We start from the raw sequence: 26,148 nt of genomic DNA on the forward strand, positions 1-26,148 counted from the left end.
GTCCCTCCGCCCTTACCGATGCTCCTCAGCGATGGAACCAGCGGATGGTGCGGGGGAAGTGGCTGTAGAAGGTGGGGTTGGGGGCTCCCAGCAGGTCAAGAAGCACAAAGAGCTCCTAGCGGGGAGAAGAAGCCAGCAATGGAGGGAGCCGAGCCAGGGTCCCGCCCGCTCCACCTCACCTTCTCCCTCCCTGGCCGGGAGCCGGCGGGACCCTGGTCTTACGATAGCCTGGATCCTGGTGGGGCCGGGACTGTGCGGCATGGACTCCATGAGCTTGGCCAGGTGCCGGGAGCCGTAGAGGGAGTCCCTTGGGTCCCCACTCCTTCAGCGCCTCCTCGCCGTCCAGGAAGAGCAGCTGCAGGGTCACCGGGGCTGCCTGCGGGAGCGGACAGCCAGGCCCAGGTCAGCGCCAGCCCATCAGCCTCGGCCCGCCCACGCGGCCTGGCTCCTGGCCTGGCGGATTAGGGACAAAGTAGATGTCCTCGCTCAGGGAGCGAGGTGGCCAAGAGCTAGACTTGCAGCCTACATTCCAGTCTGCGCTCGGCTGTCTCGTGGCCACGCGGTCACTGGTGTGGTGTCCGTTCTAGTGTCCTTGTCCACAGTGGGGATCAGGCGGGCTCTTTCCATCCAGCAGGGAGCGGGGCAGGTCTTAGAACCACGCCCAGCGCAAAAGATCCCAACTGAGTCTCTGCCCTCAAGGCGGAGTCTGGCAGAAAGACAGAGCAATGAGGCACGGCTGGGACAGACGCGTCCAAAACCCACAGGGTCCTGGGACAGCGGCAAGGGGCTCGGGCGGCCCTGGCCTGGGGAGGCCCTGGGGGCTGCTGGGAAGGTGCGTCTGTAGCCAGAGTGGGTGGGTGGGAGGGGCCCGTTTGCAGCCCCAGGGACAACAGAGAGCCAGGCTAGCACCGCAGAAGTGGCCAAGAAGGTTTGAGAGGAGATGGGGCGGGGGGTGGGGGGGAAGAGGGGGCTGGTTAGCAATGGTCAGAGTTTGGGCTTTGTCTTAGGGGCCCTGGGGAGCCATGGAAGGGGTCTGAGGAGCAGGGGGAAGGCTCCGACCTGTGCTTTCGTTCCCCAAGATTTCACGGACACCCTGCTTTATGCCGGGCAGACAGACCAGCAGGAAGCCACGCGACAGTGACAGCAGCTGAGCGGGGGTTGCTGGGGACCCCTCTCTGCAGAGTTGCTACTGGGGTGGGCACCCCATTGAAGGGTGGGGCTAGGCAGGAAGACACCCGAGAAAAAAACCCATCTTACACAGAGCAGACAGCAGGTGCAAACACCCTGCGGTGCGCGAGAGCCCTGTGGCTTAGAACACACAGGAGGTGGGTGTGGCTGGAGCTGAGTGACAGGGGGAGGTGCAGAGGGCTGACGGTACAGAGGCTAGCGGTCTGGGGCACAGGGGAGTTGCAGAGGCCCCCAGGACCCAGTCACATCACGGGTCTTCCATGCAAGTCTTCTCCACCTCCTAGGAACGCGGCAGTCCCGGTCTCAGGTGACAGAGGAGCAGCTACGTCTGAGCCGTTAGGTGGCGCTGCAGGCAATGTAGGCTACCTCCACTGCTAGGCCTGGGCGGGCAACACCCCTGGCCGCCGCAGGCGCCACTCTCCCAGGCAAGCTGGTTCTGGCACACCTCGTGGGCTTATGCTTGGAGTGAGATGGGAGCCGCGGAGGGTTTGGATCCGAGAGGAGGCAGGAAGATGCCCGCGGCCCTGTGTGTTCCATGGACATGGGCAGACGAGCAGGATGGCGAAGGCCCAGGCGAGGAAGGGTGGTGGCTTGGCCCACGGCCCCTCGCCCTCCCCTGCTCCTCACCTGCTCCTTGGCCTCCCTCAGCTCCAGATCCAGGGCCTGGGCCAGCTCCAGCAGCAAGGCACAGGGCACAGCCGAATCCGTGGCCCCCACGAAGGGGGCGGACCCCGAGGGGAAGAACTTTGAGTCGTAATGGCAGGCAAGGGTGAGGTGCCGGGCAGCGCCTGGGTCCAGCGTGGCCACCACGTTGCCGAAGTCCAGGGGCCCCAGGGGCGTCGAGGCTGTGAAGGGGTCCAGCTCCACGTGCCAGCCGGCTGCCAGGGTCCGCAGCGTGGCCTCCAGGAACTGTGGCGACAGAGCAGGGGGAGGGTGGAGCGGGACTGGGGAGGAGGTGCGGGGAAGGCGCGTGGGACCTGAGCCACGCGCGGCAGCCGGGGTGACTCGACCGCCCCGCGTGGGTTTCACTCATACCCTCCTGCTGAGCACCCACTGGGTGCCAGATGTTGGGGTGACCCCTTCGCGACGCCCAGTTTACTCCTAAATCTCTCTCCGTGTGTGTCAGCCCTTGTGGGATGCAGAGTGCCTAGCAACGGCAAACGAGCAAACTCAGGGCGGGAGAAGTCAGGGCGCTAGTCCAGGGGCCGCCGCTGTGGCGGAGCAGGTTATGCCTCTGCCTCTGGTGCCAGCATCCCATACGGGCACCGGTTTGAGTCCCAGCTGCTCCACTTCCGATCCAACTCCCTGCTAATGGCTTGGGAAATCGGTGGAAGATGGCCCGAGTGCTTGGGCCCCTGCACCTGCGTGGGAGACCTGGAAGAAGCTCCTGGCTCCTGGCTTTGGCCTGGCCCAGCTCTGGCCATTGTGGCCATTTGGGGAGTGAACGAGCAGATGGGAGACCTCTCTCTCTCTGTAACTGTGTCTCTCGAATAAATAAATCTTCAAACGAAATAGAATGAACCTGTCCAAGGTCTCACGTGGATCAGGAGGAGCAGTATGCAAATGAGCCCTGCTGCTTTCTAGGAGGAAGTACCGCCAGTCGCAGCCGCCAGCTCTGGAGCTAATGTAAGCTTGGGTTCCAGCCCCGGGTCTCCCGCTGACCGGCTGCAGGGTCTGGGCCAAGTCTGTCAGCTCTCTGGGCCCCGGCTTCCACACCTGCACACTGAAGATCTGACCCCTCACGGGGCTGTTTGCTGCTTGTGCCTAGCACACAGCGAGCCTTCGATGCTGGCAGCAGGAGGGAAGCACCTGTGTGGGACTCCAGAGTCAGTGCCCGGCCCCTGCCCCTCCTGGACAGAACCCCCGCTTCCCATCCCCCGCTGGGCTAGGTGTGTGAGGGTGTGGGGGGGTAGGTCAGCGCTGGGAGAGGAGAAGGGGCCTCTTACCTTTCTGACTTGGAGACTGCCCGGCGTGCCCGGGGCTCGCACAACAAGCAGTGGTCGCAGGAAAGTGCCCCAGAGGCGCTGCAGGTCCAGCTGCCCCACCACCCTGCGCAGCCGGGCTTCCGGGAGACTTCCGGCCAGCGGTGTCTAAAGAAGAGAAGAATGAGCGCACTGCTCCCCCCAAAAGCCCGGGTGCCTCTAAGGCACAGCCTCCGGCATGGGAGACTTCCAGGATCAAAGTCTCTCCAAGCCCACCCGGTTCAGCCTCCCCCCCCACCCCATACTGACATGGAAATGGAAGCCCAGCGAGAGGAAGGGAGGCTTCCAAAGAGTTGCCTTTCGGGCGTGGAACCCAGAACCCTCAGCCTGACGACTCCGGAGCCTTCCTTTCCAAGGGCCGCGTTGGGAGGGGGCTAGCGCTCCGGGGAGGCAGCCGGTGGCACCTGCGGCCAGGGCCCCAGGTAGCGCCACGTCAACCCGAAAGAGGAAGCGGGGAGAGAGGGCCCTCCAGTGCCCGCGCCGCGCCCAGCCTCACCCGCGGCAGCTCCTCGGTCCTGCGGTGCCAGCTGCCCCACAGCGTGTAGAGCGCCGAGCCCACGGCCAGCGCCAGCAGCAGCACCGGCAGCAGCTGCGCCCGCGGGAGCAGGCGGCGCTTGAGCGGCGAGCTGGGCTCCATCAGGCCGCGCTCCCCGAGCCGGGGCCGGGGCCGCCCGCGGCCCCCGGGACGCATGGCAGCTTTGCGCCGAAACCGGCCAGGGACCGCGGATGGCGTTCGGGCCCAGCCAAGTCCCACCCCATGGACTCACAAAGCCAATGAGCGACAAGAGCGCCGGGCAGCCCCCCGGCCCGGCGAGCGGGGTGCAGCCCCCGAGGACAAGCCTCCCCGGCTCCCCGGGGTGTCGCGGTTGGCTCCCTGGGGGGTTGCACAACCCCCAAAGGGGACGCGAAGGCGTGCGGCCCGCCCCCGCGGAGCGGGTAAAGCCAATGGGCAGCGCCCGGCCGCGGAAAGCGCTCGCCCTCCCGCGAGGGATTGGTTCCGCGGGACGGGAGGATCCAGCGAGGCGTCAGGGGACCGCCCCTGAAGAGAAAGGGACGGCGCCCGGCCCCGAAGCCGGGACCGGATTGGCTTCGTGGAGGCCGCGCCCCCGGAGACGGGGCCGGCGGGCATTTAGAAACGACTGGCCGTTCCCCTCCAGCAGCCTGTCCCGCCTCTACCACGAAGCGGCGTGACTCGGACTCTCTGTCTTGTTCTCTCCATCCCGATGAACACCTGCCCGCTGTGGTCCTTAATGGCCTCGAACTGCCGCTCGCGGCTTCTGCCCCCTCACCGCGCAGCGGGCGGGGTCGCTATGGCAACAAGCCACGCCCCCAGCCCGCTGGGTGGGTTTGCGCAGGCGCCCGCGGAAGTGGCCCGCCGGAAGCGGAAGTCCCGCCCCTCTCGCGCTCCTTCCGCAGAGGCAGAAGCAACGCGGAGGAGGTTGGAGTGAGAGGTCCCCGAACGCGCGGCCGGCACCATGTGAGGCCGGGCTGGGCTTAAGCGGCGGGCGTGAGGTTGTGGGTGCGAATCCGGCCGATGAGCGGCGCGAGGGGGCGGAGCAGAGATTTCGGACGGATTTCCTGCAAGGAGTGTGGGAGCGGCCCCGGGGCCGTGGCGGACCCTGCGTCCGCGAGGGCCGCCGGCTCGGAGCTAACGGGCAGCTCGCTGGGCTGGATGTTAAGAAGCGACTTCTCGCATACAGAAGCCGGGGAGCGGGCTTTTAGGGATAGCGATTTGAGGCGAGGGGCTTGTAACGTGAGCTGGGGCCGTGGCTTCGCGGCCTGATTGGCAGCTACGGCCTGGCTGGGGCTGCAGGCTCGGCCGGGGGCCCTGGGAGGGTTCAGGAGGGGCTGCCGTGACTTAGGCTTGGGCACGGCCCCCCTGGGTGCAGGTAGCCCTGGCACGGAGGTCGGATTCTGCAGCCGGCCCGGGGGAGGTGGGAGCGGGGGCGGCCGGCCCACGGGCCCTCGACGGCCGGCAGACGCACTGATTCGGCCCTGCCGAGCGGGACTACGCCAGCCTGGTTTTTAAGCCGGTCATTGTGTACGGCGCCCGAGTGCCGTTCTGAACACTGATGTTGGCCGGCCCCCGGTGGCCGGGCCTGTGCCCAGCTCGGGCCGGCCCTACTCCTATGACTGTTGCCCGGGCTCCACGGGGTCGCAGCGCTGTCCGTTCCCGTTACGCTGTAACCTGGAGATGACTTAGAGCGAGCGGGAGGTGTGCGCAGGGCGTGTGTGCATCCCCGCCATCCCACCTAAGGGATTCGAGCTGCTGAGGCTTCCGGGACCCAGGCGACGGGGACCCTGGGACCAGCCCCCTGCGGATGCCGTCCAGATTGTGGGGCAGTGGGCGTCAGACGCCTTGGGGAGGAGGTGGGGGCGCCGTAGAGCAAATCCTGACAGCTGTCCGCCAATGAGGAGGGCGGAGGTACCCCCCAGGGAGTGGGTGTGCCCTGGGTGCAGCAGGCTGGGGAGGGGGCCGAGCGGGAGCTGAGCCTGGGACGGGCGGGGTTGGAGATGGCTGTGCGGCTTCCAGGTGCTGATGCCCAGGGACAGGGCCGGCAGGGCTGGGGAGGCGCCGCCAGCCGCGGCCCGGCTCCTCACCCTCACCCGCGGGTCCCTCCTCCCCGGTCAGGAGCCTCCTCAACAAGCCCAAGAGCGAGATGACCCCCGAGGAGCTGCAGAAGCGGGAGGAGGAGGAGTTCAACACGGGCCCGCTCTCCGTGCTCACGCAGTCGGTCAAGAACAACACGCAGGTGCTCATCAACTGCCGCAACAACAAGAAGCTGCTGGGCCGCGTGAAGGCCTTCGACAGGTGCGCCCGGCCGGGGGCGGGGCCTGGCCCGGGAGGGAGGGGCCCGGGGGCGGGGCTCCTCCAAAGCCGAGCCTCTGGCCGTGCACTGCGGTGGGTGAGGTGCGGGCTTGGGTGCCAGCCTGCTGTCCCTCGGAGCGGCCAGGTGACCCTCAGCGCGTGCCTTTATCTTGTCCGCACAGTGGCAGTCGTCAAGGTGGATACAGATACGCGTGAAGCGCCTGGCCCACAGGACACCTTTGGGTTCATTTATTGAAAGAGAAGTGGAGAGACAGAGCTTCCACCTGCTGGGCACTCCCCGATGTCCACAGTGGGGCCAGAGCCGGGGTAGCACGCAGGCAGGCACTGTGATGCAGGACACGGGGGTCCCGCCGCTGGGCCGAGCGCCCCCACCTGTATTATACGGCTTTAAGCTGGGTCTTTTTTCCCTTCTCCCTGCACTGCTCCCATCAGCCTCCCCCCCTCATATGTGTTCTTTTTTTTAATATTTTATTTATTTGGAGAGGTAGAGTTACGGACAGAGACACAGAGAGGTCTTCCATCCGCTGGTTCATTCCCCAAATAGCCACAGCGGCTGGAGCTGAGCCGATCAGGAGCCAGGAGCTTCCTCTGGGTCTCCCACGCGGGTGCAGGGGCCCAAGGACTTGTGCCATCTTCTACTGCTTTCCCAGGCCACAGCAGAGAGCTGGATCGAAGAGGAGCAGCCGGGACTCGAACCGGCACCCACGTGGGATGCGGGCGCTGCAGGCCGGGGTGTCAGCCCACCAGCCACAGCGCCGCCCCCGTGTGTTCTGTGATGTCTGACTCACGCACTCACCGTGCCCCCAGGCTGTCCTTTGTGGTGCCCACAGCCTTGCAGAGGGGCACCTGGCAGGGCTCGTTCCTACAGGAGAACCTTCCAGGCGCTCTCCTGCCACCTGGTTCTGCTGGTCCTGGCCTGAGAACGCGGCTGCAGGCCGGTGGGGTGTTGCCTGCCCCCTCAGCCCCTCCCATCCGCGACTCAATGGGCAGTGCGTGCAGGTGGGCCAGATTCAAACAGGCACCTGATGATGGGCGTCTCCTTCCTGCGCCCTCCCCGCTCCAGGGACCACTGTGCCGGTGGTCACAGATGGGCAGGAGCGTGGTGTGACTGGTACAGCACACGTGTGGGAAGACTTCTTAGCCTTTTTTATTATTATTATTTGAAAGGTGCAGTTTCGGGGGGGGAGGGAGAGATCTTCCGTCACTGGTGCAGTCCCCAGTGGCCGCATGGGCTAAGGCTGGGCCAGGCCAGAGCCGGGAGCCGCAGCCACGTCCGGGTCTCCCACGCGGGTGCAGGGGCCCGAGGACTCGGCCCTCTTCTGCTTTTCTGGGTGCATCAGCAGGAGTTGGGACGTAAGTGGAGCAGCTGGGACTCAAACAGGCAACCCTAGGATGCCGGTGCTGCAGGCCATGGCTTTAACCCGCTGAGCCACGGTGCCAGCCCCTTCTTCTCCTTTTTTTTTTAATCCCAGGACTGGCGTTTCTGTACTGCGGGTTAAACTGCTGCCTACAACACCTGCGTCCCATGTGGGCGCGGGTTCAAGTCCCAGCGGCTCCATTTCTTTTTTTTTTTTATTTTTTATTTTTGACAGGCAGAGTAGACAGTGAGAGAGAGACAGAGAGAAAGGTCTTCCTTTTTGCCGTTGGTTCACCCTCCAATGGCCGCCGCGGTAGTGCGCTGCGGCCGGCGCACCGCGCTGATCCGATGGCAGGAGCCAGGTGCTTCTCCTGGTCTCCCATGGGGTGCAGGGCCCAAGCACTTGGGCCATCCTCCACTGCACTCCCGGGCCATAGCAGAGAGCTGGCCTGGAAGAGGGGCGACCGGGACAGGATCGGTGCCCCGACCGGGACTAGAACCCGGTGTGCCAGCGCCGCAAGGCGGAGGATTAGCCTAGTGAGCCGCGGCGCCGGCCCAGCGGCTCCATCTCTGATGGCGCTCCCTGCTGACATGCCGGGGAAAGCAGCAGAAGCTGGCCCGAGCATGTGGGGCCCTGCCACTCAGCTGGAGGCCCAGAGAAAGCTCCCAGCCTGGCCGTTACGGCCATTCGGAGAGTAAGCCAGTGTGGAAGGAGCGTCTTTCCATCTCTCTCTCTCTCTAACTCTGCCTTTCAAAAAAAAAAAAAATCCCTGGGCCGCTGCTGTGTTGTAGTGGCTGAGCCTCCACCTGCGATGCCCACATCCATACAGACGCCGGTTCAAGTCCTGGCTGCCCCTCTTCCAGGCCAGCTCTCTGCTGTGGCCCGGGAAGGCGGTGGAGGATGGCCCAAGTGCTTGGGCCCTGCACCCGCATGGGAGACCCGGAGGAAAGGCACTTCCGGGCCCAGTGGTTGAGACACCACTCTGGACGCCTGCCTGCTATGTTGGGTTCAGTCTTAGTTCTGCTCCCGGCCCAGCCTTTGACGACTGCACAGCCTGTGAGGCGGTGGGTGGTGGCTCAAGTGCTTAGGTCCCTGCCACCTGCATGGCACTCGGGGGAAGTTCTGGTTTCCTGGCTTCAGCCTGGCCCAGCCCTGGCTGTAGCTGGCATTTGGGGAGTGACTGGCAGGTGGAAGCTCTCTCCCTCAGTTCCTTGGCACCACCGTTGTCTCTGTCTCAGGGAGGAGGAAACAGGCCTGGGGGGGTGGGGAGCAGGTGCAGCGGGGGCTGCAGGGCGGCTGTCCCTCCCCATGCCCGGCGTGGCTCGCTGGGGCCGGCCAGAGGCTCCCCTTGACCCTGCCCCCCCCACCCCCCCGCAGGCACTGCAACATGGTGCTGGAGAACGTGAAGGAGATGTGGACCGAGGTCCCCAAGAGCGGCAAGGGCAAGAAGAAGTCCAAGCCGGTCAACAAGGACCGCTACATCTCCAAGATGTTCCTGCGCGGGGACTCGGTCATCGTGGTGCTGCGCAATCCGCTCATCGCCGGCAAGTAGGGCCGGCCCCGCCCCGCCCCGCGCCCGCATCAATAAAGCCCGTGTGTGTTTTCTAGCGGGTCTGTCTGTCTGTCTGTCTGGGGGGGCGCACCTGGGAGAGAGGGAGGCCGCCGGGCTGGGGCTGAGTCCTGGCCAGGACCAGGCAGGGCGAGGCCAGTCTGCGCCCGCCCGGCTCACTTCCTGTCCACAGCAGCTGGTCGTGTGGGGGTGGCTGACGCGAGATCTGTGCGCCTTTCCCTGGCTCTCCCGTGCTCTCCTGGCCTCCCTGTCGCCCTCCTCCCCCGCCTCAGGGCGGTGTCCTTGCCCAGGTTTCTGGACTCTGCATTTGTGCACACATCGCAGGCGCCTCCGGTGTGCCCAGCCCGGTGCAGCAGTGCCCGGGACAGCCCTGGACCCGCCCTCAGCTGGGTGTCGGCGCTGTCAGCCTGTGTGCACAAGAGGGAACTGAGGCCCAGAGAGGCAGCGTCACCCCCAGGGGCACCCAGGCAGGACGTGGTGGTGCTGGGATCCACACCCATGCCCGTGGCTTCGCGGCTGAGCCCTGCTGCCCTTCAGGTGACAACTTAATACCCCTGAGGGGATTCTGCGAGAAATCCGTGCGGGCAGAGCTGGCAGAGCGGGCCCTCAACGAACGGGCTTTAAGAAAAAGCTGTGGCCGGCGCCGCAGCTCACTAGGCTAATCCTCCGCCTTGCGCCGCCGGCACCCCGGGTTCTAGTCCCGGTCGGGGCACTGGATTCTGTCCCGGTTGCCCCTCTTCCAGTCCAGCTCTCTGCTGTGGCCAGGGAGTGCAGTGGAGGATGGCCCAAGTGCTTGGGCCCTGCACCCCATGGGAGACCAGGAGAAGCACCTGGCTCCTGGCTTCGGATCAGCACAATGCACCGGCCACAGCGCACCAGCCGTGGTGGCCATTGGAGGGTGAACTAACGGCAAAGGAAGACCTTTCTCTCTGTCTCTCTCTCTCTCACTGTCCACTCTGCCTTTCAAAAAAAAAAAAAAAGCTGTCTTGTGGGACACAGGCCGCGTGCTCTCCCTGTCTCTGGATGGAGCCACACCCGGGCTGAGGGCAGGCAGAGGGGCCCTGCAGCGGAACAGTGAGACTGGCAGCCGTGGGCTGAAGGTTCACTGAGCGGCTCCATGTAGGTGGGACAGCGCCCCGGGGCTCTGGGCGGGGCTGGGGAGCCGCCATCCACCAGCAGTAGGCGGATGTGGGTAGATAGAACCTCATTCGCCAGCCACACAGTTACCCACTGGAAAGTGAGCCCGCTGTGGGTTGGGCTTCCGGTCCCGCCTGAGGCTGCCTTGGCAGGCCCAGCCCAGCGACTCCCACGGGCACCCAGGGAGCTGCTGCACGCAGGCCCTCGGGAGTGGTGTCACCCTCGGGGTGGGGCGGCTGCAGAGCCCTGGGATTGGCTTATTTGCCGGCGGCAGGCCTGGTGCCAGCTCCAAGTCCTGCTGTCGGCCTGCTGCTGCTGACACGGACGCACCAGGAAGTGGGATGCGGTTTCCCGCGGTGGCCATTTGGCCTGGCAGGTGAGACCCCAGTTTGGACCCCGTGTCCTGCTCCCGTTCCAGGACTCGCTCCCCACGCGACCGCCACGGCAGGGGCCTAGGTGCTCAGCCAGCTGCACCACCCTGGAAGCACAGCAGCGCTCCCAAACGCTCCAAGATGGGATGCCATGCCACAGCCCAGCTCCCACCCCGCCCCCCACCCCACCCCTTCAGTGCTGGAAGCCAAAGCCTACGGGCAATGCAGACTGGCCGTGGGTTCCCACGCACCTGTGCGCTGGGCAGTCTCCCCGGGGAGCTCCTCAGGCCCTGTGGGCTCTGTCGTTCTACGTTCTGCAGCAGTGCAGGTGGACGGAGCTGTGAGCCAGGCTGCTCCTGCCCCTCACTGCTCTCCAGAGAGGATGGGGTGGGGCACACGCCGAGGGGCAGCCCACACTGCCTCTGCAGGCCCCGCCCAGCCAGGGGCCCGCCGTAGCCAGCTCCAAGGAGACTCTCCCACTCAGGAAAGAAGACAGAAAACAAGGGGTGCTCCTGTTTTATTCCCAGGGACACCCACCGCGGTGAGGGACGGGCCACAGGCTGAGAAGGCTCAGCTACGGGCACCGCTGTGTGGGGAAGACGGGAGTGAGGGCCTCACGGCTGTGCAGCAGTCAGCTTGCCGGCTCTCAGTGCCCAGGGCGGCCCGTCTCCGGAGCTGGGTCATGCGTCCTCCCTGTGGCTGGCTGTGGCCTGGCCTCTCTGCACGCGGGCATCCGCTGTGAGGCCGCCCCGAGGTGTCTGTGCCAACCGCCCCACACCTGGCCCCCCCACGCTGGCAGTGTCAGGGCGAGGGGTCCTTGCCCTGAGCCCGGTCCCCTCTCCACCCTTCTGGTCTCTCCTTCACTGCACTTCTAGGACCTGCCGGCCCCTCCACGCTGCCTTTGAAACGGCTGCTGCCTGGTGAGCCCCCGCACCGCTATGGCAGCCGGGCAACTCGCTCAGCTCTGGCATCCGCCCCGCCCCTGCCGGGCATACCGGGGCCCTTGCCAACAACCTTCAGGGCACCTGGAATAAGATCCTGACTGTGTGCCCCTGCCTGCTCCTGTCCCCAGCTGCTGGCTCTAGCTCATTCCTCTCCAGTCCCTCCATCAGGGCTGGTCTCCTCCCTGCCCCAGGGCCTTCGCATATGCTGTTCTTCTGCCAGACCTCCCTTCAGAAGCCATTTCCATAGCCTGTGTGTCACTTCATGCTTTGTGATCTGCGTGAGGCCGGCGACCTGGTTTCCTCTCCCCTGACTCCCCGGTGTCCCCCACACTGGGCCTGGCACAGAGTAAGCACTCAACAAATATGTGCTGATTGGACAGATGCGGGGACCCTGCCACCTAGCAGTAACTTTCCAGTACCCGGCTGGCCTCATCCCCGGGGCCTGGCAAGGTCCCAGAGGACAAGGCGCGGCCGGTGGGGACCCGGCCGGGGCCCGGGCCCGAGGGCAGGGCCCGAGAGGCGCGCTCCGGGCGCTGGCGCGGCTCCTCGCCCAGGCGGCGCTGTGTGCGGCAGTGGTGCCAGCCGCGGCGGATCTCCGACTGCACCTGCAACGTCAGGCGCTCAGAGGCGGCGCCGTCCCCCGCGCGGCCGCCAGAGGGCGCGGGCCGGGCTCGGCCTACCTCCTTGTTGATGAAGCAGTAGAGGACGCTGACCAGGAAGCCCTGGCGGAGGGAGGGGCGTGGGGTTAGGTCACGGCTGGGGCTGTCAATCAGCGTGGCCTACTGCCATGCATTGGTAATAAAGTAGCCGCAGGTAGCCGTCAATAAATTTATACTGTTCTAATTAAGTATCGAATATGTTTCCTAATTAGTGCTTGAAGTTACATGTGCTCTTACGAAGATACTAGCTCCCGGGATTCTTTTAAAACCGACCCCTCGGCAGCCCCCCTTAGGGCAGAGGCGCAGCCCAAGGCCCCACCTCACCAGCCCCTCTCACACCTCGGTGGCACCTGGCGCGTCTCTTCCTGGAACATTGCCTACCTCTGGCTTCTCCCCCAGTGTCCCCCTAAGATGGCCACCCCGTCCGTGGGGACCGCTCAGCTCTCTGCGCCCTCTGCTTCCCTCGCTCGGGGACCTCCTGGTTCACTGCCTCCCCCGCTAGAGGACGGGGGAGGGGGGAAGAAGAGCCGAGGAGCACTGGGGCTGCACATGCGCTCAGCCTTCCGCTGACCGCCCCATCCAGCCTGGTGGATGAGAGGCCTGGTGTCGGCCTAGCAGCTAGGATGCCGGCTGAGGTCCCCGGGTCCCAGCCTCCTGCGAATGCTGGCCCTGGTGAAGCCTCAACGCTGGGTTCCTGCCAGCCGCGGGGGAGACCCGGATTGGGTGTCGCCCTCAGCTGCAGCCCAGCCTGGTGGGTGCCAGCTGGTGCAGGCATTTGGGGGGTGACCCAGCAGATGGGCGCTCGCTCGCTCTGTCTCTCAAATAACCAAAGAAAATATGAGCGACTGACATCAGTTTTCCCAAAGGTCTGGAACGACCTTCAGTTCCTCCTCATCTGGCCTTGACCTCTGGGGAGCCCGCCCGCCCGCGCACCTGGAAGGAGCTTAGGAAGATCTCGAAGCCCAGCTTGGCCAGGCGCAGGGCGCCGCGGGCCTGTTCCTCGGTCACGGGCGCGAACACCACCTCGTGGACGCCCAGCAGGGGCACCAGCGTCAGCGTGGAGCGAGCCAGCCTGGGGGGAGAGGGGCGGTGGTCCGAGGCCGGGGGCTCTGGGCGCCCCCGCGGCGCCAGCGCTCACCTCAGGCGGTAGTCGGGGCAGCGCATCTGCCGGGTCCTCAGCTTGGACACGAGGATGGTGAGGATGCGGATGAAGATGAGGAAGTTAATCTGCAGGAGAGCGGAGAGCGAGGGGCCGCTGAGCGCCCGACCCCAGCCCGGGGCGGGCGGGCACGCGGGCGGTCGGGAGGGGGCTGTACCAAGATGGTTACAAGGATGGGGGTGCGGATGATCCACCAAATGGCCTTGACGTCGTTCCGCTCCCAGCACCTGGGGGAGGTGGGGTCCGGCTGAGACCTGGGCAACCCCCGAGACTCACCCAGGCTCACTCGCCAGGCCCCGCCCACTCTCCTTGAAGCCCCGCCTGCTACTGTCACAACCCCACCCCATGTCCCAAGGTACCGCCCACCGCCCAGGCCCCGCCCCAGCCCCCGGGACTCACTGCGTGTTCTCGTACAGGTACCTGACGATCACCCAGGCAAAGACGAAAAGCGCGGGGGCCCCTGTGCAGACCCCGGCCCCGCCCCCCACCCCGCCGCAGCTGTCAGCGCGCGCACAGGCCCCGCCAGGCCCAAGACCCGCGAGTTCCTCTGCCAGGGTGGGGACGGGGCGGGGGGCGGCCGCCTAGAGAGGGGAGGAGGCCCCCAGAGGTAGACAAGGCGAGGCGGGCGGGGAGCCGAGGCGCGCTGGGCTGGGCGGGGCCGGGGGCGAGGCTCACCCCAGCCGAGGAGCAGGTAACAGCGGAAGTGGCCCTCCTCCGAGCCGCCCGGGAGCACCAAGATGCTGTGCAGGTGCAGGCCCTCCACCAGCAGCCACGTGTAGCTGGCACCCACGCAGTACTGGGTCAGGATCTGGGCCGTGCGGCAGGCGGCGAGGGCCTGGGGGGCGGCCAGGCGGTGGGCCCCCCGCACTCCGGGGAGATTCCACCTGCTCTCTCTGTCCCCAGTGGATGTGCGTGGGGCGGGGGCAGGGGTTCTTACCCCGTTCTCTTTGCCTCTCATCCTGGCGCTCAATCATCCCCACCCCTCAAGGTAGGGCCTCCTCATCCTCACCATGGCTCCTGGCAACTGCACCCACGTCTTTAACAGTTGGTACGGCCCCAGTGGGACCAGATCGCGGTTTTTGCCACCTCTGTTCCCAGGGTCTTGTCTTCCAGTAACAAAATGGTGCCCACCAAATGCCCACCCCCAACCCGGCTAGTTCCCCCCAATCTGTGCCTGGCCTCACCCCCAGCAGGTGGACGCTCTCACTGAGGAAAGGTGAGGGTAGGGAAAATTCCCACGGGGGGTGGGTGGTGCTGGGAGAGGTTCGGGATGGGGAGGCAGTGTTGGGGGGTCCCTCTCCGGATGTGTCTGGAGAGAGGCTGAGCAGGCGGGCGAAGGAGGAGGGAGGGAGTAAGCGTGCCTTGGGGGCCAGGATGGTGATGCGCACCTCGCTCCACAGGGCAGGGGCCTGGTCCCCGGGGTGGGGGCCCGGTGGAGGTAGCAGCCTGTCCCGGCTCAGGATGGCTGCAGCCCGCAGCGTGAAAGACGCGAACAGGTTGATGTGGATGTAATTCCGGGTGCAGTGCAGCCGCCTGGGGAGTGGGGGGAGCAGTCAGGGGACCCCTGGAGAGCTGCCCTCAGTAGCCCAGAGCCCCTCTAACACAGGGGGCCCTTCCCATAGGACCACCAGTGGGTGGGTGGAGCCGAGCCCCCCGTCTGTGGGCACACCCAGGCTTGGGGTCCCACCTGAAGACACCCAAGATGAGCAGCGCTAGGAGCAGCGTGGCCAGGGACAGGGAGTAGCCGATGGTGTACACGGCCTGCAACCGCTCCAGGATGCGCCTTTGGTCCTGGGGAGGGGGGGTGGACACAGGAAGAAGCCTCAGCTCTCCCCACAGGCCCAGGGGAGGGCTGGGAGGATGTCTGCTCTCTGTCCCCGCCCCCGGCATCCCGGGTTTCTTCTTGGGAAATTGCCCACTCTTGTTTGGCCGGGGCTCGGCCCACCATCTCAGCCCCAGGCTGGGCATGTGGCCCAGCAGTGCGAGCATTCGACCTGACCTTTGACCCAGGCCCCGGCCGTCCTGTACAGGGTGCCCAGGAAGGGCAGGTCTCAAACCAGGATGAAGAGAACCGGTCCTGGGACCGGGACAGCCGTGTCCAAGGATGGAACCTCCTGCCCCGCGGGTCTCTGTGGTTGGTCGATGCAAGTGTCTGATAGTGGGGGCCCGTTTGCACCCCACAGGGACCAGGAGACCAGCACAGAGAAAACCAGGCAGGTTACGAGCGCCTGGATCTTGCTGTGCCTGAAGCTGCTGCCTCATGAGACCTTCCCAATCCAGAAAGCTGATCCATTTCCCCTCTCCTCTCAGGGGGTCTCAGGCTTCTGTCACATGAAATGCAGCGTCTTGGGCAGTGGGGGATTCAGGCCTGGCCTGGGGCTGCTGCTTCTTCACCTGTCCCTGGACCCCCTGAGCTCTCGTACCTGAAAGGCCTCGTTCCTCTCTGGGTTCTCGCACTGGGTGTGGTCTCGCCAAGGTCCCCATTGGCCGTCACTGCCACACTGGCGGAGGACAAAGCCCGCAGCCACTGCAGGGAAACAGGGAGGCGATCAGAGGGCCACCGAAGGAGATGGAGACAGAAACACAAACTGTGGGGCCGGCGCTGTGGCGTAGCGGGTAAAGCTGCCGCCTGCAGTGCTGGCGTCCCATATGGGCGCCGGTTCAAGACCTGGCTGCTCCACATCCGATCCAGCTCTCTGCTATGGCCTGGGATAGCAGTGGAAGATGGCCCAAGTCCCTGGGCCCCTGCACCCACATGGGAGACCTAGAAGAGGCTGCTGGCTCCTGGCTTCAGATCAGCTCCGCTCCGGCCATTGTGACCATTTGGGGAGTGAACCAGCAGATGGACGACCTCTCTCTCTCTCTGTCTCTACCTCTCTCTGTAACTCCTATCTTTCAAATAAATAAAATCAATCTTTTTCTTTTCTTTCTTTTTTTTTTTTTTTGACAGGCAGAGTGGACAGTGAGAGAGAGAGAAACAGAGAGAAAGGTCTTCCTTTGCCGTTGGTTCACCCTCCAATGGCCGCTGCGGCCGGCACATCGCGCTGATCCGAAGCCAGGAGCCAGGTGCTTCTCCTGGTCTCCCATGCGGGTGCAGGGCCCTAGAGCACTCCTGGGCCACACCAGAGAGCTGGACTGGAAGAGGGGCAACCGGGATAGAATCCGGCGCCCCAACCGGGACTAGAACCCGGTGTGCCGGCGCCGCAAGGTGGAGGATTAGCCTATTGAGCCGCGGCACCGGCCAAAATCAATCTTTAAAGAAAAAAAACAAAGCTACTTAGGCCAGGAAGACCAAGAGGCCCAGAGACGGAGAGATTCTGGAAAAGGAGAGAAAATAAGAACTCCTTAGTCCCCAGAGCCAGGGTTGGAGAGACGAGGAGACACCAGCCTGGCAGCGGCAGGAGGGCCGTATGTGGGCTGGGAGACAAAGGTCAGGGGGCAAGTGTCCGGGGCGAGTCGGGGTGCCCAGCGCCTCACCTTGGCTGTGCCAAGGCAGGTACCAGGGGCAGGACGCGCGGGCCGTGGCGTTGGGCGCAGCGTAGTCCCAGCAGACGTACATATCGAAGGACCCGTTACAGGCGAGACCTGGGGGGTGGGCGTGGGGGCCAAGTGCCGCGTGGGTCCCAAGCTTTCCTGCCCCTGCCCCACCCCAGCGGGTCCCGTCCTGGCTCTGCCAAAGCTCCTCCCTCCAGCCCTCAAGGCCCCGCCCACCCCGCTAGCCCCGCTTCGGGCTCCTCCCACCCAGGTAATCCCCGCCTTAGAATCTTCCACCCCCAAACCCCGCCCCCTCCGGGGCCGGCCTTGCCCAAGACCCCTCCCATCTCAAATTTCCCATCCAGGCCCCTCCCACCATCCCGGGCCGCCCCAATCCTCGCCGAGCTCAGGCCTGGGCCCCTCCCACCGACGCTAAGCCCCACCCAGGCCGCGGAGAGCCCGCCCACATCAACCCTGGACTTCTCCGGGTTCTGGCCCCGGCGCAGCCGCCCGAGGCGCGCTCCCAGGCGCGCTCCGAGCCGGTTTACCGAGGCTCACCTGAGGGCGGCTCCGCGCTCTCCAGGGTCTCCTGGCACTCCCTGCGGTACCGTTCCCAGCGCCGGTACAGCTCCCCGGCCGTCTGCCCCTCAGATCCTGTCTACGAGGAGAGAGAAGGGAGGACCCCCCCAGACCGACCCCCGCGGCCCTGGAGACTTGGAGGGGCTGTCCCGTTTGGGTGGCCTAGAAACCCCTGCCAGGTCTTAGGGGAGCCTAGAAGCCGCTGAGGGTGTCGTCACGGGGGAGCTGGAAACCTGGAGGAAAATTGGGGGGTGGGTTGGACCTCCATTGGAGGGGGAGATGAGGACTGGAAGCAGCCATCAACACTGGAATCTGGCAGGCGGGGCGGTCTGCAATCTCTCCTTGGGTGGGGGCCTCCCTCCAAGCCTGGAGCTCTGCTGCCCGCGCCCCCCAGCTCCTCACCTCCGCGCCCCGGAGCAGCAGCCCCGCCAGCGAGAGCAGCAGCAGCCGCCAGGGCGCCCAGCTGGGCATCGCGACGGCGGCCCGGGGTCCGGCAACGCAGGGGCCCTCTCCCCTGGAGGGACCCAGGGCCGAGTCAGCACTCCAACCCCCGGGCCGCCCAGGGCCTCGGGGATTCACGCACGTGGATCGCGGGCAGCGCCCCTTCCCTGTCCCCACGCGTGATGCCGCGGCGGCTGGGGGCAGGGCCGGGGTCTGATAAGGGATTCCCGGGCCGCCCCCACCTGTTACTGGGGCAGCGCGGTGGAGGGGGGGATTGTTTGCTGAGGGGGCGGTTGCCCTAGAGCGGCGGCTGGGGCAGAAGTGGCAGTGTCACCCCGAGTCTAGACATAGACTCTGGGGAACCTGGGGGCCGCCTTGGGGTGGGGATCGAGGCCGAGCCTGGGAGGGGGGTTTTAGACGCCCACCTGGCTTCCCACTGTCCCAATACAAAGGGTACAAAGGGAAGATCAGATATCCATCTAGTAGAAGTCCCCAATGGTTCCAGGTAAAGCCCAGAGCCAGTGGTTCGGCTGGCAGCCAGCACTTTGGCTTCAGATAGGGGTGAGACCTCCCCCCCACATAGTTCTGCAAGGACCCGGATGCTCTGAAACCCTCCCACCTACCCCCTAACACCCACCCAGCCCAGCCCAGCCCAGCACCGCGGGAACATCTCAGAGACGGACTGGGGCTGGGAATGAAAGACCCAGGAAAGAGAGAACCAGGACAGACTGGGAGACAGGAACAAAGGTTAGAAAGGAGGGACCGGAGGGACAGAGAGAAGGTGGGTGGGAAAGAGCCCAGGTACGAAGCCACCTGGAACTCAGTGGAGCCAGAGAGACAGAGGCAAGGACAGACTGGGCACGGAAAGACAAAGACAAAAGACAGAAACAGCGTGCGAGCTGGAGACAGGGAGACCCAGAGGGGCAGGCATGGGGGGACCTCACCTGTCCCCCGTCCTGCTCCTGCTGCGTCGGTCCGTCGGCCACGGCCACAGCTACCTCCACTGCCTTCCCTGGGCGCTGGAGGAGGTGCTGGGTGCTGGCAGCCTGGGGTGGTGGGAGGGGGCAGGGGCGGGGCGGGACAGAGAGCGGGAGGGGGAGCGAGCAGGGGGCAGTGGCGCGCCAGTATCACAGTCACCCAAGGCTAGGTGGGGGAGCAGGCACAGGGGTATCACGGGGAAGCCCCCTGCCCAGCTGTGCACACCCCCCTGTTCCACCCACAGCCCCCCTCCGGTCCCCGAGCTCCCCCCTCCAGCCACTCACACGGAGCCACAGCCACAGCCACTGGCAGTGTTACATGCAATCACGGAACGTCACGCACTGTGGCTCCCACAGTCACACCCAGAGAGCCCATCTGTCACCCACAAAGTGACAGTCATTCGGTGACACACACACACACAGCCACAGTTTCCCACAGTCCCAGTAGCACTGTCAGTCACGTACACATTCACACACTCACAAGCACTGTCTGTCTCCCCTGCTGTCCCGGAAGACAGGGCCGGGGACACCAGCACAAGGACCCCAGCACGTCCAGGGCAGGGCTTCAAGGAACGATTGTGAACAAAACAAGTGCACGCAGTCACGTGCCAGGCGTGCAAGTATAGCTCACACGATCCTCACCATCAGAGGCCGCGGTCACACCCCACGTCCCCAACCATCACTGAGGCACAACCACAAGCTCCTGGTGTCACCCGGTCACACACAGCCACACCCGTGACACGGTCACACTCCCACACTCGGCAGCCGCCCGCGCTCATACACACGTCCCATGTGTTGCACGTCATCCCAGCTCCGAATCCACAGCTCGCACGTCTCCTGGCCACAGAACTCTCCCCCTCCAGCCCCTTCCGTCGCCCTCAATGTGGGGAAACTTCTGGACCCGGGGTGGGGGTGGGGCGGCAGGGGGCGCAGAGCCCCCGCAGCTCTGGGCGCCCTCATCCTGTACATCAACCGTCCTGTCCTGTGCCACAAACACTTGCTCCCTCGGGGCCTGCACGATCTGCCCATCCCTCAGAGGAGAAACTGAGGCCCCAGGAGGGGTGGTGTGAGGTCTACACCAGAGACTGGAAGGAGCCCCTTCTGGGGCGGGGCGGGGGTGTCCTTACTTCCTGGTCTCTGGCCGGCCTCCCTGCTCTCTGCCCCACATTCCTGCGCCCTCTGGGTCCTGGGAAAGACTCGGATCCTGGCGTGGGGAGGGAAGGGTCTGAGATTGCCCAGGCTGGGGCTGGGCGGGAGTCGCCCCGTGGCCCTGAGGGGGTCTGAGGCTGTCTCTATGGGCGGGCGGGGTGGGGGGGCAGGGGGGAGAGACATGGGGAGACAGAGATGGGGGAGCCATGGTGTGGGAAAGGGGCTGGGGGAGACAGAACAGAGACATTGGCATGGGGAGGTCCCTGAGCTGGCGAGGGCAAGAGGGAAAGACCAGCGCCCCGAAGAGGAGCCCCACCCCTGAGGGTGAGCAGGGCAGGAGGGCGCAGGCGGGGTCCCTGACTGGCCCCTGCCCAGCCCAAAATCTCCCTGGGTCTGCGGAGGGGGGCAGCGGGCCCTGTCCTCCTGCCAGGCTCAGGGCTTCAGGAAACAGCTGGGAGCCCTCCTGGCTACATCCCACGTGCCCATCCGCACACCCCAGGGGAGCAGGGGGGGCAGTGCCCTGTTGCCACCCCGCCCCCGCCTCCCAGCAGCTCCCCACTGGACCCCCTTGTCCTCTGGGTCCTGTCTCTAAATTTAGCAGCGCTCCCCCCGCCCCCTGCTTCTCTCTTCCTCTCCTGGGTCTCTTGTCCCTGCCCCCCTCCGCCTCTCCCTGCGGCCTGCCTCTCTCCTACCCTGCCCTACCTGGTAGCTCCCCCACTCCCTGCCTGTCTGTCCGGCTCGCTCTCCCCGGCTGTCTCTTCCTTTCGTTCTGCTCTCTGCTAGCTCTAGTGCTCTCTCTCTTCTCCCAGGCCTGTCGCCCTCTGCCCGTCTTTAAACTTTCTCTTCCTGCTTTCCCAACAGCTTCTCTCTGGCTGTAGGTCGGGCTGATTCCACTGCCGTTGGCCCTGGGTCTCCTGTGCCTGGCCACTACCAGGCAGTGCCCCCCACCCCCCACCCAGGGTTGGAGTTGGGGGGCAGAGGCAGGGAGGAAGCTGCAAGGCCTGTGTCTCCCCCCCCAGCCCCCCACCGTCACCAGAGGCTGCCTGGTTCAACAGAGCCTGCAGGGAGCAGCCGGGGGCCTGAGCGGCCGGCAGATGGTGCACGAGAAATGAGGCAGAGAGAGATGGGAACAGGGGGCACCCCATGGGGACTGAGGCCAGAAATGGGAGGCGGAGATGGCCCCCCGAGGTTCAGGCCTGCAGGGAGATGAGCGGAGAGAGCACGACCCCGCGAGAGACACGGGCACAAAGAGACACGGAGAGACAGCAACCAAGACATGCAGGCAGCTGGAGAGACACACACAAACATGGGGTCCAGGCAGGGGGGAGAGACGGAGACCCGGGGAGCGAGGACCTAGGAGGGGGCACTCAGAGGCGGTGACACAGGGACATGGGATCCAGAGAGACAGAGAGCAGACACGAGACCGGGGTGCTGGTGCAGAGACACCTGGGCAGACAGGGACTCAGGACCGGAAGAGGCAGAGGTGCTGGGTCAGGGCCTGGGAGACAGACGTCCCCCCACAGTATGGGGGTCCAGAGAGAGACAGAGACAGGGATCCAGAGAGAGGGGGGGGTGGGGACAGAGCCAGAGACCCAGAGAGAAAAGAGACAAAGACAGCAAGGAAGGGGCCAGTGTCACGGCACAGCGGGTTAAGCCACCAGCCCGACACCGGCATCCCACACCAGAGCACCAGCTAAGTCCCGGCTGCTCCACTTCCGATCCAGCTCCCCGCGGAGGCACCTGGGAAAGCAGCGGAAGATGGTGCTGCCACTCACGGGGGAGACCAAGATGAAGCTCCCGGCTCCTGGCCCAGCCCGGACCATCACAGCCATCTGGCGAGTGAACCAGCAGGTGGGAGATCTCTCTCCCTCTCTCTCTCTCTCTCTACCTTTTCAAATACATGCTTTAAAAAAATAAAGCGAAGAGATGAGAGGCAGAGGCAGAGACGGAGAGAGTGACCTGGAGCCGGGGATGAGCGAGGGTAAACTGGGACAGAGGGGCAGAAGCTGTGGCTCCCTTGGCCTCTTCTGGCGGGGAGGGGGAGTCGCCATAGCGACCTCCTCAGATCCCCAGGGCAAATATTGTCCTGGCTGGAAACAGCAGGGCTGTGTTGACAGAAACTTGCTCTGGCTGGAGTGGGGGCCCCAGGGGCCAGGAGCGGAGGTGGGAGAGCTAGGGGAGCGGCAGACAGCTCTGGCTCCAGCCGCCTCCAAATCCATGAGCAAACACCTCCACCCAGGCAGCAAAGGAAGGGGCGCAGGCTGTTGGTGACTAGGCTGCCCCCTGGTGGTGAGGGAGGAGTCCTGCAGCTCCTTGCAGTACTGCCCGGGTATTTCCTGCTTTTATTTGCTTTTATTTCTTTATTTTCGTTTTACCTGAAAATCAGCAGGGCAGGGATGATAGACAGATGATTGCTAGGTAGGTAGGTAAGTAGATAGACAATCCTTTTGCTGGTTCACTCCCCAAATGCCCCCAACAGCCAGGCTAAACAGGAACTCCATTGTGGTCTCCCGCGTGGGTGGAAGAGACCCAAGTACTTGGGCCATCACCTGCTGCCTCCCAGAGCGCCAGGAAGCCGGGCTGGAAGCGGAGTGGGACTCAAACCCAGGCCCTGCAGTCAAGGGATGTGGGCTTTCCACGTAGCATCCTAACTCCTGCGCCATCCTAAGACGCTGAGTCTGATCCGACCCACTGCCACCCCCTGCAGAGTAGCTGGAGTGGCCACAGCAAAGCATAAGCCTGGTGTGGTTCTCCCCGCCCAGAACCTGCCGCGAGCCCCCAGCGGTCTCAGGAGAAGGCTCAGGCTCCTGCCCAGGGAGTCCATGGTGTTCCCGCAGCCCTCCAGCCGTGGCTCCAGGCTTTCCCGACGCTCAGGCTCCTCCCAAACCCCCAGCCTTGGCTCCCGCAGTTTTCCCTAAACGTTTGTCAGATCTTCCAAGGCCACCGTCACGTTAGCACACTCATTCATTGTGGAGGAGCCAGGCTCTGGGCGCGGCAGTGCTGGGGACTCCGGTGCCCGGGACAGCCCTTACCTGGCCTCACGGAGTTCTCATTGCAAGAACAGAGTCCGACAGGGAGACAGACAGACAGACAGCAGGGTGCCTCTCCTTGGAGAACCCAGGTTCAAGTCCCGGCTCCACGTCCGGCCGCAGCTCCCTGCTGACCTGCACCCTGCGAGGCCGCCGAGGGCTCCAGTGCTCGGGTTCCTGCCTCCCACGCGGGAGGCCCAGGTGGAGCTCCAGCGACTGCGGGGCATCTGGGGTGTGAACCAGCAGATGGGAGATGTCTTGTCTATCTGCCTCGGCCTCTCTGCCCTCGACATTAAAAAGATCAAATAAAACCAGCCCGAACTTCCAGGCAGAGACGAGGGGCATGCTGGGAAAGGAAGGCGAGGACTGACTGACAGGAGGCGGCTTCGAGTCCCGCCCCCTCCCACCGCGCTTGACAACTGCCTGCGAAAACGCTGGTGACGAAGTGATCGCCATAAGCTGCACCCCCAGGCCTGTGCTCGTCGGCCCCTGCTCTCCCCGCCGACACCGGAAGTGGGGCCAAAACAGAAACAGCCGAGCCACTGGGCCAAGGTCATTTTTTTTTTTTCCCACGTGGGTCCAGTTCCCGCACTGCAGCTGGGAGGCCGTGCAGGTCAAAGCCTGGGTCTGCCTCACCTCGACGTGTGTTCTCCATCCCGCCCCCACTCCCATAATCCACCAGCTGAAACCCCTCTGCTGGCCTTTCCATCACCCACGCCCCAGCTCTACCCCTCCCCCAGTGTGTGGAGCTCCCACAGTCCTCTGGGGCAGCCTGCTCCAGAGCCCCCCGCCCAGGGATCTGTTTCCCCTCCTCTAGAATCCGAGCTCGGGGGGCTGGGATCTGGGAGACAGGGAACTTCCACTCTGATTTCTGTCCCTCACACAGCTGTGACCATAGAGTGACAAGGGCCCGGGTCTATTTTGGTCATCACTTAAAATTTTTTTTTAAATTTTTTGATTTCTATTTATTTAAAAAGGGAGAGTTATAGTGGAAGGGAGAGAGAGAGAAAGAGAGGGGGGAGGGGAGAGAGGGAGAATTTTCCATCTACTGGGTCACTCCCCAAATGGCTGCAACAGCCCAGGCTAGGCCAGGCCCAAGCCAGGAGCCAGGAGCTCCATCCGGGTCTCCCACATGGGTGCAGGGGCCCAGTACTCAGGCCGTCCTCCACTGCTTTCCCAGGCGCGTTAGCAAGAAGCTGGATCAGAAGTGGAGCAGCCGGGACTCGAACTGGTACCCACTTGGGATGCCGGCGCCACAGGCAGCGGCTTAGCCTCCCGCGCCACAGTGCTGGCCCCACCATGAACTTTTCAAAGATCCTTCATATGCATGCTTTTGAATTTTTTATACCAAAATCGTTATCTTTTAATTCCATTTTCCCATGCACTTTTTTTTTTTTTTTTTTTTTGACAGGCAGAGTGGATAGTGAGAGAGAGAGACAGAGAGAAAGGTCTTCCTTTGCCGTTGGTTCACCCTCCAATGGCTGCTGCAGCCGGCGCATTGTGCTGATCCGAAGCCAGGAGCCAGGTGCTTCTCCTGGTCTCCCATGCGGGTGCAGGGCCCAAGCACTTGGGCCATCCTCCACTGCCTTCCTGGGCCACAGCAGAGAGCTGGCCTGGAAGAGGGGCAACTGGGACAGAATCCGGCGCCCCAACCGGGACTAGAACCCGGTGTGCCAGCGCCGCAAGGCAGAGGATTAGCCTGTTAAGCCACGGCGCCGGCCCCCATGCACTTTTGAAACGCTCCCACACAGTGACAAACTGCAGAAGTCTCCACACACCTCTGGGGGACACTGAACCCCATTTTCCTGCCCTCACAGCCGCCATTCTCTCCTCTCTCTACAGCTCCCAGGCATCCTCCAAACTCAGCTACCACAGGCCCTTTGCACCTGCTGCTTCCTCTACTTGGAAAGCTCCTCCTACCAGCTCTGGGCAAACTTTTGCCATCACATCAGAGCTCCACCGTCACTTCCTTAGAGAGAACTTCCCCGTCCCGCCATCTCCCACTCAGCCCCACCCTTCGGTCCTTGCCTTTGTCTGAGGTCACCTTACCTGCGTTTGTTCCTCTGTGAAATGGTGTTGAAACGTGGGCTTGGCCAGCGGCAAGCACTCCATACACTTTAGCTATAATAATTTTAATCTGAGGGGGAGAGAGACAAAGAGAAAATTCCCACCGTGGGTTCACTCCCCCAAATGCCCAAGAAGCCTGTGGCTGAAGCTGAGAGCCAGGGACTTAATCCAATCAGAAGCCAGGTATGGAGCCCAGGTACACTGGTGTGGGAGGAGAACGTCTTTTCTTTTTTAAAAGATTTTATTTATTTATTTGAGAGGTAGCATTACAGAGAGAGGGAGAGACAGAGAGAGGTCTTCCTTCTACTGGTTCACTCCCCAGATGGCTGCAAAGGTCAGAGCTGGGCCAATCCAAAGCCAGGAGCTCCTATGCAGGTGCAGGGGCCCAAGCACTCAGGCCATCCTCTACTGCTTTCCCAGGCCACAGCAGAGAGCTGGATCGGAAGAGGAGCAGCCGGGATTCGAACCGGCGCTGCAGGCAGAGGATTAGCCTACTGGGCCACAGCGCTGGCCGGAGGGGAGCGGCTTTATCGGGGAGGCCAAATGCCTGCCCAGAATCGGGTGTTGTGGTCCCTGGCCCCGTGGATCCTCCACACAGGATCCATGAGAGCAGACCTGGCCGTGTCTGGAACTCTGCACCCAAACAGAGTTTGGCATACAGTAGGCACTCAGCAAGCATTTTGTTGTTGTTGTTGTTTTCCTTTTGATCTTATTTGCGGGGGAGGGGGGGGCTTCCCTCTGTTGGTGCAAGCCCCAAATGTCTGTCAGAGCCGGGGCTGGGCCAGGGGGAAGGCAGGAGCCTGGAGTTCCGTCTCTGTGTCCCCAGTGGGTGGCAGGGACCCAAGTACTTAGCCCATCAGAGACGGCCGGCCGGAGGTGGGGTAGCCAGGGCTGGAACCCGGCACTCCGCCGATCCGCGGTCGGGGGGGAGGGGGCATCCCAAGCAGCATCCTAGCTGCATTTTTGAACGAATGAACACCGGAGGCCACGTGATGAGGTCCCACTTTGAAGATGTGGAGACAGGCGCGGGGTGAGAGAAAGCGGATTCTCACCCAGGGCGGTCTCTGCTGTCTGCCTGTGTCCGGAGGGAAACCTGCCTGCTCTCGGCCTAGCTTCCTGTGCCTGGGAAACACGGCGTGAGTCATCCCCAGGCGCTGACCCCACGTGGAGCCAGGGGAGGCGGCCCCGCGTCTTCCAGTCCACCGGCGGCTTTGCCACCCTCCCTGCGCCCGCT

General features: G+C 64.3%; 3 protein-coding genes across 3 annotated transcripts; 1 reads left to right on the forward strand and 2 right to left on the reverse strand.

Moving 5' to 3' along the window:
* Positions 1-22: 22 nt before the first annotated feature.
* Positions 23-4,174, reverse strand: LOC133747622 (collagen alpha-2(I) chain-like; the record flags this gene model as incomplete). The annotated part of the gene is made up of 5 exons (XM_062175947.1): positions 23-115; positions 223-376; positions 1,816-2,132; positions 3,135-3,278; positions 3,667-4,174. Coding segments are annotated over 5 exons (1,143 nt in total), but the record flags the coding sequence as incomplete, so codon positions are not given.
* Positions 4,175-4,551: 377 nt separating this feature from the next.
* Positions 4,552-8,965, forward strand: SNRPD2 (small nuclear ribonucleoprotein D2 polypeptide). Its single transcript, XM_062177307.1, has 3 exons — positions 4,552-4,647; positions 5,803-5,982; positions 8,736-8,965. Coding segments are annotated over exons 1-3 (357 nt in total). The 5' UTR covers positions 4,552-4,645; the 3' UTR covers positions 8,911-8,965.
* A 2,320-nt stretch (positions 8,966-11,285) lies between these two features.
* GIPR (gastric inhibitory polypeptide receptor) lies at positions 11,286-17,722 on the reverse strand. The gene is made up of 13 exons (XM_062175948.1): positions 17,654-17,722; positions 17,231-17,330; positions 16,676-16,783; positions 15,622-15,725; positions 14,886-14,989; positions 14,587-14,731; positions 13,874-14,033; positions 13,598-13,658; positions 13,356-13,425; positions 13,178-13,266; positions 12,973-13,111; positions 12,061-12,102; positions 11,286-11,985 (listed from the first exon to the last, which is right to left on the reverse strand). Exons 1-13 carry the CDS (start codon positions 17,720-17,722, stop codon positions 11,779-11,781), a joined length of 1,398 nt encoding a protein of 465 aa, XP_062031932.1. The 3' UTR covers positions 11,286-11,778.
* Between the last annotated feature and the right edge of the window lie 8,426 nt (positions 17,723-26,148).

This window comes from Lepus europaeus, chromosome 19 (assembly GCF_033115175.1).
Source record: "Lepus europaeus isolate LE1 chromosome 19, mLepTim1.pri, whole genome shotgun sequence".
NCBI lineage: Eukaryota > Metazoa > Chordata > Mammalia > Lagomorpha > Leporidae > Lepus > Lepus europaeus.